The sequence below is a fragment of the Oryza sativa genome, chromosome 7, assembly GCF_034140825.1.
Source record: "Oryza sativa Japonica Group chromosome 7, ASM3414082v1".
NCBI lineage: Eukaryota > Viridiplantae > Streptophyta > Magnoliopsida > Poales > Poaceae > Oryza > Oryza sativa.
Window position 1 is genome coordinate 22,900,597 of NC_089041.1, and position 16,307 is coordinate 22,916,903.

At 42.8% G+C, this 16,307-nt stretch overlaps 2 protein-coding genes across 4 annotated transcripts; both read right to left on the bottom strand.

Annotated features, from left to right (window-relative positions):
- Nucleotides 1-303: 303 nt before the first annotated feature.
- LOC4343624 (protein STRUBBELIG-RECEPTOR FAMILY 3) lies at nucleotides 304-6,507 on the bottom strand. 3 transcript variants are annotated; one of them, XM_015792537.3, is made up of 19 exons: nucleotides 6,087-6,507; nucleotides 5,485-5,712; nucleotides 5,158-5,287; nucleotides 4,994-5,065; nucleotides 4,826-4,891; nucleotides 4,666-4,737; nucleotides 4,518-4,589; nucleotides 4,349-4,420; nucleotides 4,201-4,266; nucleotides 4,003-4,068; nucleotides 3,428-3,825; nucleotides 3,279-3,335; nucleotides 3,068-3,124; nucleotides 2,662-2,972; nucleotides 2,294-2,562; nucleotides 2,062-2,197; nucleotides 1,295-1,434; nucleotides 1,032-1,188; nucleotides 304-962 (listed from the first exon to the last, which is right to left on the bottom strand). In XM_015792537.3, the coding sequence occupies exons 2-19, from the start codon at nucleotides 5,600-5,602 to the stop codon at nucleotides 876-878; spliced, it is 2,346 nt and encodes a 781-aa protein (XP_015648023.1). In that variant the 5' UTR covers nucleotides 5,603-5,712; nucleotides 6,087-6,507; the 3' UTR covers nucleotides 304-875. The 3 variants fall into 3 exon arrangements, with proteins under 3 accessions (XP_015648023.1, XP_015648020.1, XP_015648021.1); XM_015792534.3 differs by having other exon boundaries at nucleotides 3,068-3,127; XM_015792535.3 differs by having other exon boundaries at nucleotides 3,068-3,127; nucleotides 5,485-5,732; nucleotides 6,087-6,221.
- Nucleotides 6,508-9,877: 3,370 nt separating this feature from the next.
- On the bottom strand, nucleotides 9,878-14,845 carry LOC4343625 (uncharacterized). Its single transcript, XM_026026651.2, has 2 exons — nucleotides 14,179-14,845; nucleotides 9,878-10,407 (listed from the first exon to the last, which is right to left on the bottom strand). Exons 1-2 carry the CDS (start codon nucleotides 14,569-14,571, stop codon nucleotides 10,249-10,251), a joined length of 552 nt encoding a protein of 183 aa, XP_025882436.1. The 5' UTR covers nucleotides 14,572-14,845; the 3' UTR covers nucleotides 9,878-10,248.
- Between the last annotated feature and the right edge of the window lie 1,462 nt (nucleotides 14,846-16,307).

The following is a 16,307-nucleotide window of genomic DNA, read 5'->3' on the forward strand; positions in this document are numbered from 1 at the left end:
CTAAACTCGTTTCTTTTCCTGGAGACAAACAAGAATCTACTTAAGTGCTAACCAGGGTTCACAATTCCGATACCATCTTCCATGTTGGACATTGGCGGTACGGCGGTTTTCGCATGGATGAAACCCATTGAAATTTCAGAGGAGAACCACTGCGGAGCCACGTTGAAACGTCGGTTTTTCACAAAATCCGATTGTATTTCATCAGTTTTATGAACCCTGGTGTATTCCCCGGTGCTAACAGAGCAGATAAGATGTGCAATGCAAAGCAAACCTTTCTCATGCTAGAAGAGATCACGAAGTGTATGACCAGAATGCTTACATAGGGTTTATGATGATCTGCTAGAAGTTGCATATATAGTGTATGACTAGAATGCATATGTAGTACACAAACTTGTGAATGCTCAGGAAAATATTCAGATTTCCTAGAGCTGATGTATCTGCGCCTAACCGTCATCATAAACTCGACATACTGACGTACAAAAGTTTCTTCACTTCTGACTTCTGAGTATATTTACATATCGTCTAAAAAACTACGGAGATCACGTCATGTGATCTGAAACCAGGCACTTCGAGGTGTTGATAGCAGAGTACAGTCTAAAGGATTATAGAGAGATCACAGAGGAGCATTATTGTCTAAGGATGGGGAACCTATCAGGGATAAAATGGCTTGGAGAAAGAGGGGGGGGGGGGGGGGGATGCAGCAATCTGCACATCGCCACTTCACAAGTTCGCTGCTTGAACTTTCCTTGATCTGCCTACGCCTGGTCGAATGCTTGAGCGATCAACTTGCAAGCAGGTAATATGACTAGATAACTCTTGAATTTTCAGCAATGAGCTAATTGAGGATTCTGGGATTTTTCTCCTTTTGGAAGCGCCTACATGGAAGCCTTTGTTGCATCACTCACCATGCGAGTTAAATCTTGGACAACTTCAGACATTGAGGGCCTAAACTCTGGCTCATGCTGCATAAGAGGAATCAGGTCAGCCACACCGATCCATCTTGGTGTTGATGGTAATATCAAATATCTTACCTGAATACAACTGCTGATAATGTCAACAAAACGCGACAACGCCTTTTCAGAACATTGGCCTCGAATAGAGGGATCTACCATCTTTGATATAGCATCGATATCGTAAAGCTGGGAAGTGGCCCACCGCACCAGGTGTTGCTCAGCACGTGGACGTGAACTGCAGTTCCGTTTCCATGAGAAAAATTAGAAACCATCTTCAAGCAAAACAAGGATACTTAGCTAAGTGGAAGTGGGTCTGGGATATTGTCCTTTTGGAATGTTACCTGTCATAAGGTTTACGCCCTGTAAGAAGTTCCAACATGACAACTCCAAAGCTGTAAACATCACTTCGATCACTTAATAATCCAGATTCATGCACTTCGGGGGCTTCATAATGGAACAAGGTGCGCATACGGCCAGACAACTGACATAAAAAAGAGTACACTATTTATCAATAAAGAAATAGTAACATTCACTCAAAAAGTCAAAAATAAACTAGCAACCTTATTCTGTTGCGATCCAAATTCCAAAGTATATAACTACTGCTAAACATGACAGTATGTGTTTCGGAAACACTAGCAATTCCTAAGCAGATTAAAAGAAGAACAGCTTCACAAGTTAGCAATGTCAATTGACACGGGGGGCGTCTATACTGGAATACAAGGATGGCAATTAAAAAATGAGATTGAGAATAGATCTAGAAAGAAATATTATCTGAAGCCTAAATTTGTTAGCTGCTGTCAGCTAAGCATCCCTGCGAAATATAACAAGATCACTTTTCTATAACAAACTCTTTCATCTCTCCTCGCAAACAAACAAACAAAAGACTCTGTCATCTCAATTGATGCAATGTGATGAAAATGCATAGCAATCAGCAATACCCATTCCTAAATACAATTCTTTCATTTACACTAGCCTTCATTATAATTACAAATGCACAGCTATGCTATAAATACTTAAATAGCAGTGCATGAGGGCATCCGAAATACTGAACATCCAGAGCATCACCAAAGAGTCTGATGCCAAAATATTTTCATTAACATTATTGTACCTGGGATACTGATCTTGATGACAGTGCTGCAAGACCACATTCAGAAATATGCACAACTAAAGTGCTGTTGAGAAGAACAATAGACGGTTCAAAATTTTGGTGTACAATTGGAGGTTGACAACCATCATGAAGATATCTACAAAAAAAAAAATACACATAGCATTTTCACAAATCAATAGAATCACTTCACAAAATTGGGAAGAAAAAAATAGAAAAGTTATAATTTGCTTACTGTAATGCTTTTGCTGCCCCCACAGCGACTTGGAGGCGAGCATTCCATGATAATCCCTTGTTTGAGTCATCAACATAATGAAGTTCATCATGTAGAGTCATCTTGCTACAGTGCTCATATACAAGTAATCTCTGATCAAACTCAGCACAATATCCAACAAGCCCGAGTATGTTAGGATGCGTCAGTTCGGAGATGTTCACAACTAGCTCTAGAAAGGCATCCGCTGGTATTCTTGAGTTAGCAGCATCAATCTTCAAAACTTCCAGTAGCTGATGCAAAGCAAATATCACAGTTCAGAAGTGACGATGGTATAATCAACAAATTCTTGCTAAAGTAACTACTAGAAAATCTGCCCAACAGTTTTGTACCTCTCCATCCGGAAGCTCTGCCAGATATACCTTACCAAACCTGCTATCTCTTATCAAATTTTCTTCGTTGAAACTATTGGTATATTGCTGAAGGGACGCAATAGAGAATGACTTGACGGTAGTAGTTAAATCCAATTTCCCAGCTGAAGGTACTCTTCCCTTTCTAGTACGCACGCTGGGATGTACAGTGACCTTTTCAGTACGCAGTACAGCAGACTGTGGAGGATGCAGTTGTTCATCCACAAAATTATCTTTTTTTTCCATATCAATCACATGCTCTTTTTGTTCCATTGTAACCACCCTAGGAGCAGCTGCCATGTAAGTTCTCATGTTAACTTTGACATACTCAAACTCGCAGAGCAGTAAAATAGCACTTCTGCATGTAATTTAGTTTCGAGTCATTTACCTGACATTGATGAACCTGGCTTCCGCTCTTCCCTTGAATCATAAACTGCATCTGAAGCTGCTGCAAAGAAATATTGGAATGTCAAAATCAAGAGAGGAAGAAAGCAGCTGCCATGCCAATGTTTCTATTAAGCTTTACCATACTAAAACTTGCAGAATAGTGACGAATAAAAAAAGGGCATGTGCACTTTTTTAGGCATAAAATTGTTCACCTGCTGTTGACACATTCAATTTCTGCTCCTCCCTTGTATGAGAAATCACATTTGAAGCTGTCACCGCCCAAGAGATCAGTTTAGTCAATGGGCAAAAAATAAAGTAAAAAAACTGGAAGTCATTTGTTTGCCAAGAGAACAATGACAACCTTTTCCAGCATTATTCTTGAGTTTAACTGGTGGTTCCTTGATGTCTGAAACTTCCTTGATTTTAGGTTCTCCAAGCTTTTGAGGAGACCTTCCTAACTGGTTTTTTGTATACACATCATCTCTTGATTTTCTTTCTTTGTACTTGGATAGACAAAACATCACCATTAGCACGAGAACCACCGCGGATACCACCCCAACAAGAATGTATCCAACAAATTTCATTGCAGAAACATTGTTTTTTCTTGATGGGGCATTCCCTGCTGGTGCAATAGAAGAATTTGAAGGTTCTTTTGTGGGGACATGCCCTGCTGGAGGTGATACTGATGGTAATGGTGTCGGTGCAGCAGGAGGCAATGCTGATGGGGCTATGCTGGTATTGAATGGGTTCCCATCCTTCCTGTGTGGTACATTAGTTTGAATGAACTTTTCTTCTTTCGCTAAACACAAATATGCACATGAAAAACTAGTTGATTCTTAATATTAAAAGAGTATACGAGCAATGGAATTGATTTTTAAACATTAAAGTTAGAGCAACGATCGACAGAAACAACTCAATCAAGGGGAAGTTCCTTACTTAAAATTTGGTATGTTCTCTAGTTTCACAGGCACAGGACCGGAGAAAAGATTGTTTTCTATGTTCCTGTTGAATTAGTCACCACAGAAAACAAGGCGTGAAAAAAGAGAGAGAAATTATCTTTACTGAAATAGCAGGTTTCCTGAACTTCTTGGAGAAAAGAATTAAGTAAAAAAAACTGTAGTTTTGTGTACATACAAATCTTGGAGAGGGAGATCTTGCAGCACATTAAGCAACCCAATTATTTGATTGTTCTGAATATGCCTGTGATCATAGTATAACATTAAGTACTTGACACTAGTGAAAAGTCAACTTGAAAGACAGTGCAATAAACTTCAATACTCACAGGCTAGTCAATGCTGTCAAGTTTCCCATTGAAGGTGGCAAAGGACCAGTCAAGTTGTTGGAAGAAAAATCTCTATTCAAGAAGGTTGATCACTTTGGTAAGAAACTTCACATTGTCAACAAATGCTAGTATAGAATAACACTTAGAGCAAACTTAAACTTGCTCTTACAAATTTGCAAGTCCAGTTAGAGTTGAAAATGCATCTGGTATCTCTCCAGATAAATGATTGTTATTGAGGGACCTGCAAATGCAAGAATTATCACTGAAAGCACTAACTTTATGAAGTCTTGTGAATGTGTAGGCAACAATATACTTACAAGCCTGTCAAAAGCGTAAGTGTCGACAATGTACTTGGAATGCTACCACTTAGCTGGTTACCAGAAAGGAAACTGTAATTGACAAGCAAAACCATAGTAAAAGATTAAAATAACCACATAGATGGTTTGGAAGAGTAACAAAATGATCAAATGGGCATACAAACGCTGCAATGTGATTGGCAGATTATCTGGTATGGTTCCACCGATATTATTGTTGCTAAGATCTCTACATTGGGTAAACCAAGAAGCATTAAGAACCAAGTCAATAACAGTGTCAATTCGAGAGGAAATCACCAATAATCTTAAACTTCACGAATGATCAGCTTACAAGGTGATTAGCGATGTGAAATTCCCCAGTGTGTTACCCAGTTGTCCGCCCAAATTTGCAGCATTGAGAGTTCTACCAGAAATATCACATTGTTCAGATAACCAGATAAACAGGTAATCAAACAAACAACATTAACAAAACGAAAGTGTAATAGCAGATCATACATGGAGGTAATATTTGAGACCACGCATTCAACACCCTGCCAGCCTTCATTGCAGGGGTCGCCACCGTTTGTAATCCATCCAGGCACTGAAGGTGACCCAAGTGCAGTGTACAAGCCATTTATTGCAAACACTGATAAACACAAACAAAGCACAAAAATAAGGTGCCACAGAACACATTTTTGGAGTAAAATGTGATAGTACAAGACAGCTCCGTCATCAAACCATAAATAATCTGGGTCCCTAATGATGTCATCAATTCATGATCATGTACAGCTATGAATTCTGAATCTTTGCAACAGTCAAAACCACCAAAAGGACAGTACATACCATCTTGCTCATAAGTGTAAGACTGCGAGAGCGGCAGCGCGGCGGAGAGCAGCAGCAAGAAGACGGCGGCAGAAGCAATCATGGGCAGGGACTTGCTCTTCACCATGCGAACATCCATGAAGGATCTTCCAATGCGGGCATCACCTGACGAGCACTTCCGAGGAATGATCAAGAAAGTAATCGCCAACTTTGCTTTGATCTCTGAGCGCCCAGCCGAATGATGAATATCTGAGGATTGCAGGTGCAGCCTGGCGTCAGAGAGGAACAGGACAGATAAAGAAGAAGGAAAAAAAAAACAAAGTTGGCTAATGGCAAGCAATGCCAACGCTGGAAGAATCTCGCAACGGAAAGAGGTGCCAAAATTCGGCAAGAAATCCACCACATCAAGAAAAAAAATCCCCTTTTAATCACTCGCAACAGCACAGTCTCCAAAAGAAATCCGTCGAACACGCCAGATATAACCCAAGAACATGTTTATTTTACCTCCAAAAAACAGATTGCAACAGAGAAAAGGGAAGCCAGGAAGCGAGAAGATGCAGAAGAAGACCGAGAACAAAAGAGAGAAAGAAAGAAAGAAAAGAAAGAAGATTATAATCCGATACCTGCAGATTCTTGTCGCCACAGCACCCCTCCTACGACGACCCTATCTTTGCCGCCGCCGCCGCTTTATGGAGACGCTCGCCACCGAAAGCTACTACTACCAGTCCACCACCACCGAGTGCGCCCTCCTTTCTCGCAATCTCCCCCCCCCCCCCCCCCCCCCTCGTAATAATGCGTTTAAAACTTCTCACCGAGCCCGGAAGCCTTGGCCGCTAAGGATTTTGCTGCTCTGCTCGGTGGAGAACAACGGAGACGACGGGAGAAAGGGGAGGGAGGAAAGAGACAGATCTACACTAGCCTTGCAATCTCGCAGAGCCGTCGCGCGGCAGGGGATTGGATTGGGGAGATAAGCGAGCGGCGAGTGAGGAGGAGAGTGTGAGAGAGCGTCTGTTACGCTTGTGTGCGCGTAGGCGGAGATGGGGTGGAAGGGGAAAAAGACAAGTGCAGCAAAGCAGCCGCTTTTAAACCTGCTTAGCCAGCGCTAAGAATGAGCAATGATTGTGACAGCACCATTTTTTTTTTCAAAAAAGATTGTGATAGTAGTAGCTCTCTGATTTTTTTTTTAATACGGTATAAGAGCAGGTACAGTAGCAGACTATTAGCCAGCTGTAAACATATTTTAATGAGATAAAAGATGAGAGAAAAAAGTAGTGGGCTACAGATCTGTAGCCAGCTGCAGCACGGACTCCAAGACGTAATATGTGTATGACAAGTGGGACCATATATTAATAGAATAGTAAGCAACTATTATATGAAATGGCTATTAGATCGGCTATAGACGAATTGGAGCCAATAGTGGGCTATACTATTAAACTTGCTCTAAACGAAAGAAAAATAATCTATGTAAGCACTCGTAACACTACACTCTATGAGATTGACGAAGTGACTATGAACGTCTCGTTGTCGACGTTTGCGAATATACACTTTGATTTACAAAGTCACCATGGATATCGTGTCGATAGATACATCGTCTATCGATGAAAAAATAATTAGACGTATATATAATCACGCATGTTAAGTTTAGATCTTGAACCTAAGTGAGTAGATTCTACCAAAAGGAATTAACAAGTTATGGTCACTTCGTAGCTCTCTGATTTTCTTTTTAAAAACAGAGAAGAAATTTCACATGTTTTTTTTCATTTTTTGAGTGGTTTATTTGATTTCCAAAAAAAAAAAAACAAGTGAACTCTCATGTTATAAAGGGGGGCCTAGATTTAGGATCTGTGTGAAGTTCATGGTACAAACAGTCTAACAACTTATAAAATAACTGTCTAACAAGAATGAGGCAATGAAAGTGTGACTATACATCCATGGCTTTTGCTAAAGACGTGGTTACAGATAGCTTTGTTTTTCTTTTTCTTTTACACCCTTTAACCTTACAACCTTGTCCATGTGAAACAATGAAACATGAGTGCGCCTTGCAAAGGCATGTCCACTCCCCCTCAAAAAAAGACATAGTCACAGATAAATTTAGAATTGGTGAATTTGGTTTTGTTACTACTATGCGCTTTGCATAATTACTCTGTAGATCTGTTTTGTGATTGGGCTTTAAATGACAAGAATTGCGATTTATCATGATAGAATCTGTGTAAAAAAAGAAGCATCTCAATTTACTGAGATACCACCATGGGTATAAGAATGATGAACCCTTTGATTTTTGGGACGCTGATGACCATGGATTGGAGACTAAAATGATGTTGAGGAGTCGTCTGGTACAAGACTGCTCCATCCCTCCTATTCCTGTTTCACGGCGGAATCCAAGGAATGCCTTTTGCTGTAGAATTTGTCCCATCCTTTTAGCCCATCGTATGGATAAAATCATGAAAAAAAGGGGTGAACTTTGGTAGTCCTAGAGTTATGATTCCGATCATGTCATCCCAGGATCTAGAGCCCAAAATTTCTGCGTCTACAATAGGCATCGCATCAGATACGCTGCCTCGTGTCGCCTCAGTAATCTGTACTTGTACACTAACAGAAGGACAATACGCAATTTATTATCCATTTTTTCTCCTACTTGCATTGCAGGAGATTGGCATGCCAGCAAGCTGAAGGCTCACACAATCCTCCCGTTTCCATGACTAAGGGTGTGTTCGAGGAGAAGGGGATCGAGGAGATTGGGGAGATACGTAAAACGAGGTGAGCCATTAACTCATGATTAATTGAGTATTAACTATTTTAAATTTCAAAAATGGATTATTATGATTTTTTAAAGCAACTTTCCTATAGAAATTTTTTGCAAAAAACGTACCGTTTAGTAGTTTAAAAAGCGTGCACGCGGAAAACGAGAATCAATCTCCCCTATTATCTCCTCAGAACGAACAGAGCCTAAAGGCCGAAGCTTTTCTCAGTTTCTGGCGGCACACTGGACACTGAGCACCAACCATTATTCCATTAAGCAACTGTTAAACGCAACACTAATTGACTAATCAAGTAATCAACAGCACTAACCGATAACGGCTACTGTAACGTGGTGCCCCTTTTGAAAGGAGTAAACAATTAGTAGGAGCACTAAATAGGGGCCTAAGTAGCCGTTGTAGCTGCCGCCGTGTCAGCCAGTGTCGCCACCAATCTACCTCGAGCTGAGCCTCAGCAACGCATGTCGAAACTGATAAAATAAATCGACAACGACGATGTCCTCACGTGCATGAATGCCTAATTTGGTACTGTTACTAACTGAACATCTTGGTGGTACACCAGCAAAAGAAATCATCCAAGTTGATCTACTAGTGGTACTAATAATAAATTAACTGTCCAAAAGCAAGGCAAATGAAAGTATGAAACGCCTGATCGACAAGAGCGTACGTGTGCAATACGAGCCGAGTAAATGAGGGCACATGAAACGCAGCAAAGAGAGAGAGGCCCACGAGAACGGACAGGTTGGGAACGGAACAGCTGCCGGATTCCTCCTGTCGCCGTCGCCGCCGGCGTCCAGATTCCGCCGCTGATCCGGCAGCTAATGACACACACGCCGCCGGCTCAGCATGATGTTGACGCCGTAGCCACCACAAAAAGGAGAAAAAAAACTCATCATCGGATGAATCGCACAAGTTTTCTCGAGTGGATTTTGCGTTGCATGCATGGGGGGGTGTCGTGGTGGTGGTGGTGGTGGCCATCTCACCATCGTGACAGCGCCGCTTTGTTGTCTGCGCGCGAGGACACCGGGTTGCCACCAAGGCTAGCTGTCACCGTCCACCGGACGGCGACTGCCTGACAAGGCAAGCTTAACGGCTTTTCATCAGTTGCATTGCACTGCTGCAGCCTGTGCGGTCCACATCGCGATCTTGACCGGTTTCAGATAAGTTACTACAATCGCCGTCTTGCCGAAAGGGAGAAACGAGGCCATCCAAGCGAATTCTTCAGGAGAAAAGCGGGTGTGTTTAGTTCGCGAAAAGAAGAATTTTGTAGGTGTCACATTGGATGTTTAACTGGATGTTGGAAATGGTTTTCCGACATGAATGAAAAAACTAATTTCATAACTCGTATGGAAACCGCGAGACAAATTTATTAAGCATAATTAATCTATCATTAGCACACGTGGGTTACTGTAGCACTCATGGGTAATCATGGACTAATTAGACTCAAAAGATTCATCTCGTGATTTCCATGCAAACTGTGTAATTAGTTTTTCTTTTTATCTATATTTAATGCTCTATACATATGTCTAAAAATTCGATGTGATGTTTTTTGGAAAAAAAATTTTGGAAAATAAATGCTTTGATTAGCCTGTTTTTTTTCTCAGCATCAAAGGTCACTGGCAAGCAGGAAGAGGCAGGCACATGGGAACAACCAGGCAGAACAAGAATGGCTTTAACAGCTAGCTTCACATTCCCCGACAGAGTTTCTACAAGATGTGTATAGTCCATCCTTCCCTCCATTGGGGATCTAGCAAAGAAAGGTGTAGGATCGACAGCGAAAACAAAGGCATCTAACACTAGCAGAGCAAGTGGGATCGGTAGCCAACTCCATCGATCCGCCGGCTGCTCGCCCGCCACAATACGGCAGGGGCAGCAGAACTTGCTTTAGAACAAAGATACAAGACCTGTACATATGTGGAGAGAACCTGCCTGAATTCTGCTGGAGAGGCAGGAAATACAGCCAGAGAAGAACAGAAGAATTACTTTGCGGATCGCTGTGATGCAGATGGCATTTAGCATTTGAATGCTACTAGCTCGGATTTGATGAGGAACCAGCAAAAGGAGTGGGCTGGTGTGAGGGCCACTGGACCCTTTCTGGAGGGCAGGGTGCTGGGGCAGGATGAGCGATGAATGTTGGTACATCGTGTCCTGGCATTAAAACTGAGACACCTTTGGCGTAAACAGGTATCTGCGAAACACGTGAGCAAAGTAGTCAATGAGGATGTCCCACTTTCATGATCAATGTATGCACAAACTGGTAATGGAACTTCAAAATACAGAGCATTGGTAATGGAATCGATTTACATTTTTATATACTAGTAATAGAAACGAGTAACAAACATGTATTCCATACCGGAACTTCCCCAGGAACCAGTCAAGTTGAAATTACCAAAACCCAACAGCAAAACTGATGCACATGAAGAAAAACTTTTCATTTTCAGACCATCTAAGAACTCAGGGATTGGAGTGACATAGGGTCATCAAAGTTTCAGATCCGTTTGCAGGATTTAAACTTGATTTTCAGGGCTGTGTGCCGCTGTTGAGTCTCTTTAGTCCTCAGTTGCTTACTGTTTAGTGCTGTAAACTCTCTTTTCTATCTAATGGGAATGACATGCAAAGCTTTCTGCATATTCCCTATAAAGGTAAAGAAAAACCTCCAGGGCTACACTGGAGATCTTTAAGCTGGAAGAAGTTCCACAGATGGCTCCTATGAATGCAGGAACTCCTATAGTTACACAGATGGGTTTTAGTAGTCCGTAACTTTGGAATGATCAGTGCAGGGACTCCCAACTCCCAAGATGCCAGGCCTAGCAGATGACGGTTCTATCATGCAACTATTTTTTAATTGGGTGAAAGATTCACTATAGTTAAATCTAAAAAACAAAGTGCAGAGAGTTTTAATCTGTATAGTAAGTACTCCCTCCGTTTCATAATGTAAGACTTTCTAGCATTGCCCACATACATATAGATGTTAATGAATCTAGTGTCTAGATTCATTAACATCTAAGTGAATGTGAGCAATGCTAGAAAGTCTTACATTGTGAAACGGAGGAAGTAGTCTGCAGTGTAAGTACCACAAGCATACACCACTAAAGAACATAATAGCCTTATAAATCTTATAAGCCAAAACGTAATAAGCCAACATAATAAGCCAAAACGGCTTATTAAAGAATAAAAATGAATTTGTAGGTAAAACTTTTATATATGTGTTCTCGGTGACTTAAAAGCCAACGCTGAAAAAGAAACTACGTTGAAAATATTTCAAAATCAATGTCAAAATTAAGTTTGAAAATTCAAATTTTGGCTTTTTCTTTGGCTGAATAGGCCATCCGATGGGAGCCTACATTTTCCTATAAAATATTTCCATGTCAACAGTTCTGAGTGAATTTTGGAGCCACACTACAGAAGCTGCTAAAAAGAATTCTAGTTTGTATGAAAGCTTGAATCAGTTGTCCATGTTTAAAGCTATCGTGAAAGATTTGGCATCAAGAAAAAGAATATTTAATAGCTGCATGATGTCATTTAACAGGGAACGTTGCTAGTGAAGCCTTGTTGTGATCCACAACTATGAAGCTGATCTAAATATTTCTCGACCGGGTTAGTAAGCAAGTTTTCTAGTACACCCCCCAAAGATCTAACCGATCAAAAATCTCGATCACATGACCACATACTTTCCACTTAAGGCGAAACAGATGCATAATTAAAGTAGTCCAGTGGTAAGTGGCTGGTTTTTACCCCTCCCACCCCGCACCCAAAAAAACCCACCACATATGCATGCACACAAATAAAAATCAATGGTAAAAGATTGTCAGTATTCCTATTTCCTCCACTAGCTTCACACCGTAGTGAGAGAGATGATTTTTAGCAGGTGATCCTTCAAGTATGTGGTGGCTCCTACTGCAGTTACACTAAACAGCTAGATCAGGTAATCTTTTTGTGGAATAGATTGGGTAACAGTTGCTCGGGTAATTTTTTTAATAATACAGTGACAAGAATGATTTATTGGTAGGCTAACAGATTAAATGGCAATAGTGAATTTTTAACATTGGTGATGCCCATTCAATTGTATAGTAAACCTTATCTCTTCCATGGCAATCCTTTGTTATAACAGAGCACACAGGAAGTACTACCTCCATTTTGTAATAAATGACGATATTGACTTTTGGCATAATGTTTGGCCATTCGTCTTATTAAATATAAATACACAAAAAATATGAATCATGCTTAAAGTTTACCTAATGATAAAACAAGTCACAACAAAATAAATGACACATACAAATTTTTTGACTAAGGTGAATGATCAAAAGTGAACGACGTTATCTATTAAAAATGGAGGGAGTAATACACATCTATATTTTGAATAAGTATGGGGATTCGAAACCATGGACTTTTGCAATTCAGTCTAGTGTTCTATCACTACAATACAAGCCAGCCCTCTTCTAACACAGTCCAAATTTAAACATTTCAAATTTGCACTAGCATCTTAATAAGCAGGAAACAAAAAAAATTGTGAATAGAGTAGAAAACAACATGCAGCAGGGCAATCCACTTCAGGGGAGTGATTGCCAACTATGAGTGCACCAATTTCATTATACCTATTGCTCTTTCTACCACTAGACTACCAAAAACAGAAGCATATGCCAGAAGGAAGCCATTATTATAGTTTCCTATGATAGGAAAAAGATCAGCTCAATGTAGACAACACAATGAAGTAACTTAGCATACAGAATAGAGCATAGTCCTAATCACTAGTACTAGTTCATAAGTGTGGATTCTGCACCAGCAAGGAATTCATAAGTGTGGATTCTGCACAAGCAAGGAATGAACTTCAAACTAGCAAAGTTGATGCCAGCAGTTGAACAACAAAGTTTAACGTCCCTAAGAGAAGGAAAGCAATCACTACAAGTCTACAAAATTATATGAAGTATACAATGCACATTTCACATCTAATTGAAGTTACTGAGTGCTTTTGATCCCTATGATGTGGACCATTATAACTCAATCAAATTCTGCTGCTGATCTATCTTAACAAGATGTTCCACAAATGCTAATAATTCTCAAACAGCAATGAATGAGACCTCTGGCTGTGGACAGCTAACATTGCAAGCCAGAGGATGATTCAGACCTTGGGGTGGCTGCAGACAGGGATGGGCCCTTGTCTGCTTGCTGCTGTCTCCCATATTCCCCTCTCAGGTCCATTACGCATGATATTGATAATCTAGCCTCTCTTGAACAATAACGCTTTTAACCCGTTCTTTTCACAACACAACAAACCAACATAGCCTATTGAAAGCAGCAAAACACTTCAGACCCGCCTGGAAGCAATCCTAAGGATTAGGATCCAAATCCCAAGCTTCCAGACAGGATCTTAGATGACAAATCGATACTAATGTACTACAGTAACATTGGGACGAATCCCATATGCAGCTGGTCGGGCTCATCGTACATGACATATGGATATGGCTTGTTGTGATCAGACACGCCGTCCAAACTAATTAATGAGTTGTCTTGGAACAATGCTGCAACACCTATTTCTTCAGAATGACCGTACACCTATGAACGGAATTGGAAAGATCTAACTTAAGCTCTCAAATGCTGCACCTCGCTTTTATATGTGAGGAATCGTCAAATCTTTCAAGATCATCCTAATCGTCAAAAGAGTTTAGAGACTACGAATTCACAACCGATATTCAAGTCAAGAAATCTAAAAATGTCAGGGTTTGACTTCTCACTCCCTGCTTCTGCTTCTTCCTAGTGAGAGAGTGGAAGATGTGGAAGGAAGGTGGCGGGACAAGTTTCGCAACCGGGTCATCAAATGAGCAGACACAATGCGTGAAAAGGCAATACGATGCGATGCGAAAAGCGAAAGCTGCGAAAAGGGCGAGATGACGGAATCATTAAAGCGATGGATGGGAAGGGGGGGAGAGCGTGCGGGAGCAGTGCGCCGGTGCGGCCATACCTCGGGGGACGCGCCGCCGTCGAGCTTCCTGGCCGCCTCGAGATCCGAGCCGCCAGGGAAGGCGGCCTCGCCGGCGCCGCGGCGGTGGAGGAGTAGGCGGAGGCGAGAGAGGATCCCTCCCGGCGGCGGCGGGTGCGGGGGCGGCGGCCCCATCCCAGCGTGGCCGCGGTGGGCCGGGGAGCGGAGGAAGTGCTCGAGGATGGCCATGGCGAGGAACATGGAGACGAGGATGGCGGTGGCCACGAACCCGAACGACACCGCGCTGACGCCGCTGTCCAGCTGCCGCCACCGCATCTCCTCCTGCGCCGCCAGCGCCGCTGCCGACCCCACCACCACCGTCCCCGGCCCCGACCCCGTCCCCGCCGCCGGAGCCATCGCCGGCCCGCGCTCCATGCCCGCACCTCCCACCTCTCCTCCCTCCCCACCACCACCGATCCCACCTGCCTCACGCCAACCCACCGGCCGCCATTGCCGACCTCTCGGCGGCCCGCCCTCTCCTCCAACGCAGGCACCGCACTGCGCCGCGCCGCCGCCGCCGCCGCCGACGAGTGGAGGTGATGCAGGAGGAGTGGAGGAGACGAACTGGGAGGAGAGGAGGGGGTGGTCAGTGGTGGTGTCACGCCGTCACACGGCCTACGCGCGACTAGTAGGTCCTTGTCTGCAGCGTGACGAGAGACGGGGCCCGGGGGGGCGCTAGTACACACACGAGGAGCAGGGGTAGAACGGGCATTTCCACCGTGACGGGGCGCGCGTGGCGTTCTCCTCTCGCGAGAAGCGGCTCGGTGCGGTTTCCGCCTTCCCATACTGCCCCCGGCTCGGGCGTGCGTCGGACGTGTGGTTCCAAAGCTTTTATTCAACGCTTCAAAGAACGCTTTAAAGCCAAGTGCCAACGCCGAAATTTTTCCATCTCTTGCAACTGTATGGAAGTAAGAGTATTATCAATTTTTTGTGTTCGAAAATCTTAGTTTTGAATCATCTCCTAATTATGTTTAGCTAAGCTTTATTTTTTTCCAGGATGATGATCAGAGCAAGGTTCTCCTACTGACACTTGTTGCTTCCGCAAGGCAGAGAGACACGCCATGTGTGATGCGTCCTTGACTGGTCGATCACTCGGGTTGCTGGCTCGATGCACGGCGTGGACAAGTGCAATCTTGGGCGGGCTCGAGGACGACACAAGTAGGAAGCAGGTCAAAGGTCCCAGCATTTCCAAGGAGTACCCATCAGAAAACATGCGAGTACTAGTATTTCGCTTATTTTAGGACGTACTCCATTCATCTACTAGTACTAAAATTCAGTCACCTGCCCATGCATGCTCAGTGACTTAGGGGGTGTTTGGGAGAGAGGGGCTAAACTTTAGCCCCTCTCTCAAAACCATAAGTCTCTATGAGAGGGACTTATGGTTTTGAGAGAGGGGCTAAAGTTTAGCCCCTCTCTCCCAAACACCCCCTTACACAGTACTACAGCATTGCTTATTTCTATTATTGTACAGTACGAGTACGTTCTAACAGATATGGGCTATTTCCTCGATCTTGTGCTCATTTACACCGAAAATGGTTACCTACATCTAGAAATGGAGAGAGTAGTAAACAGAAAGTATAGATACGGCCGTTCCTACCGAGAAGTACTCTTCCTCGTTGCTCCTGAATACTGTAGTTTAAAAGAGACTAGAATATATATGGGGTTGTTTGGTTCACTACCACAATTTGCCTCATCATGCCACAACTCAAGTTAGCCATGTTTGAATTAGTCATTCATTTGGTTGGTGCCATACGTTTAGCAAGATTCATTCACCATGATGTGGGTCCCACATATCATTGGCATATAAAAGTGTGGCAAGTTTATTCTCCTATGACTGAAGTGTGGCTTTAATTTTATTGGCCACATGTTAGACATATTAGCTAAATGAAGTATAGCAAGTTTTAGTAATGTGAGTATGCCAACCAATCAACCCCATAGTCCCAACAAACACATGCCTTGTTCGGAGTACTCGCAAGTCGTAACAGCTGGAGCTCGGACGGAGGCAGGGCTCGAGGAAGCTAGGTAGCATATCAGCTAAGAGCTTTTGTCCGTTTCTGCTTGTTACCGTCACGACATAGCACGGTTCCGGATGATCGAGGTCAACAAAGCAA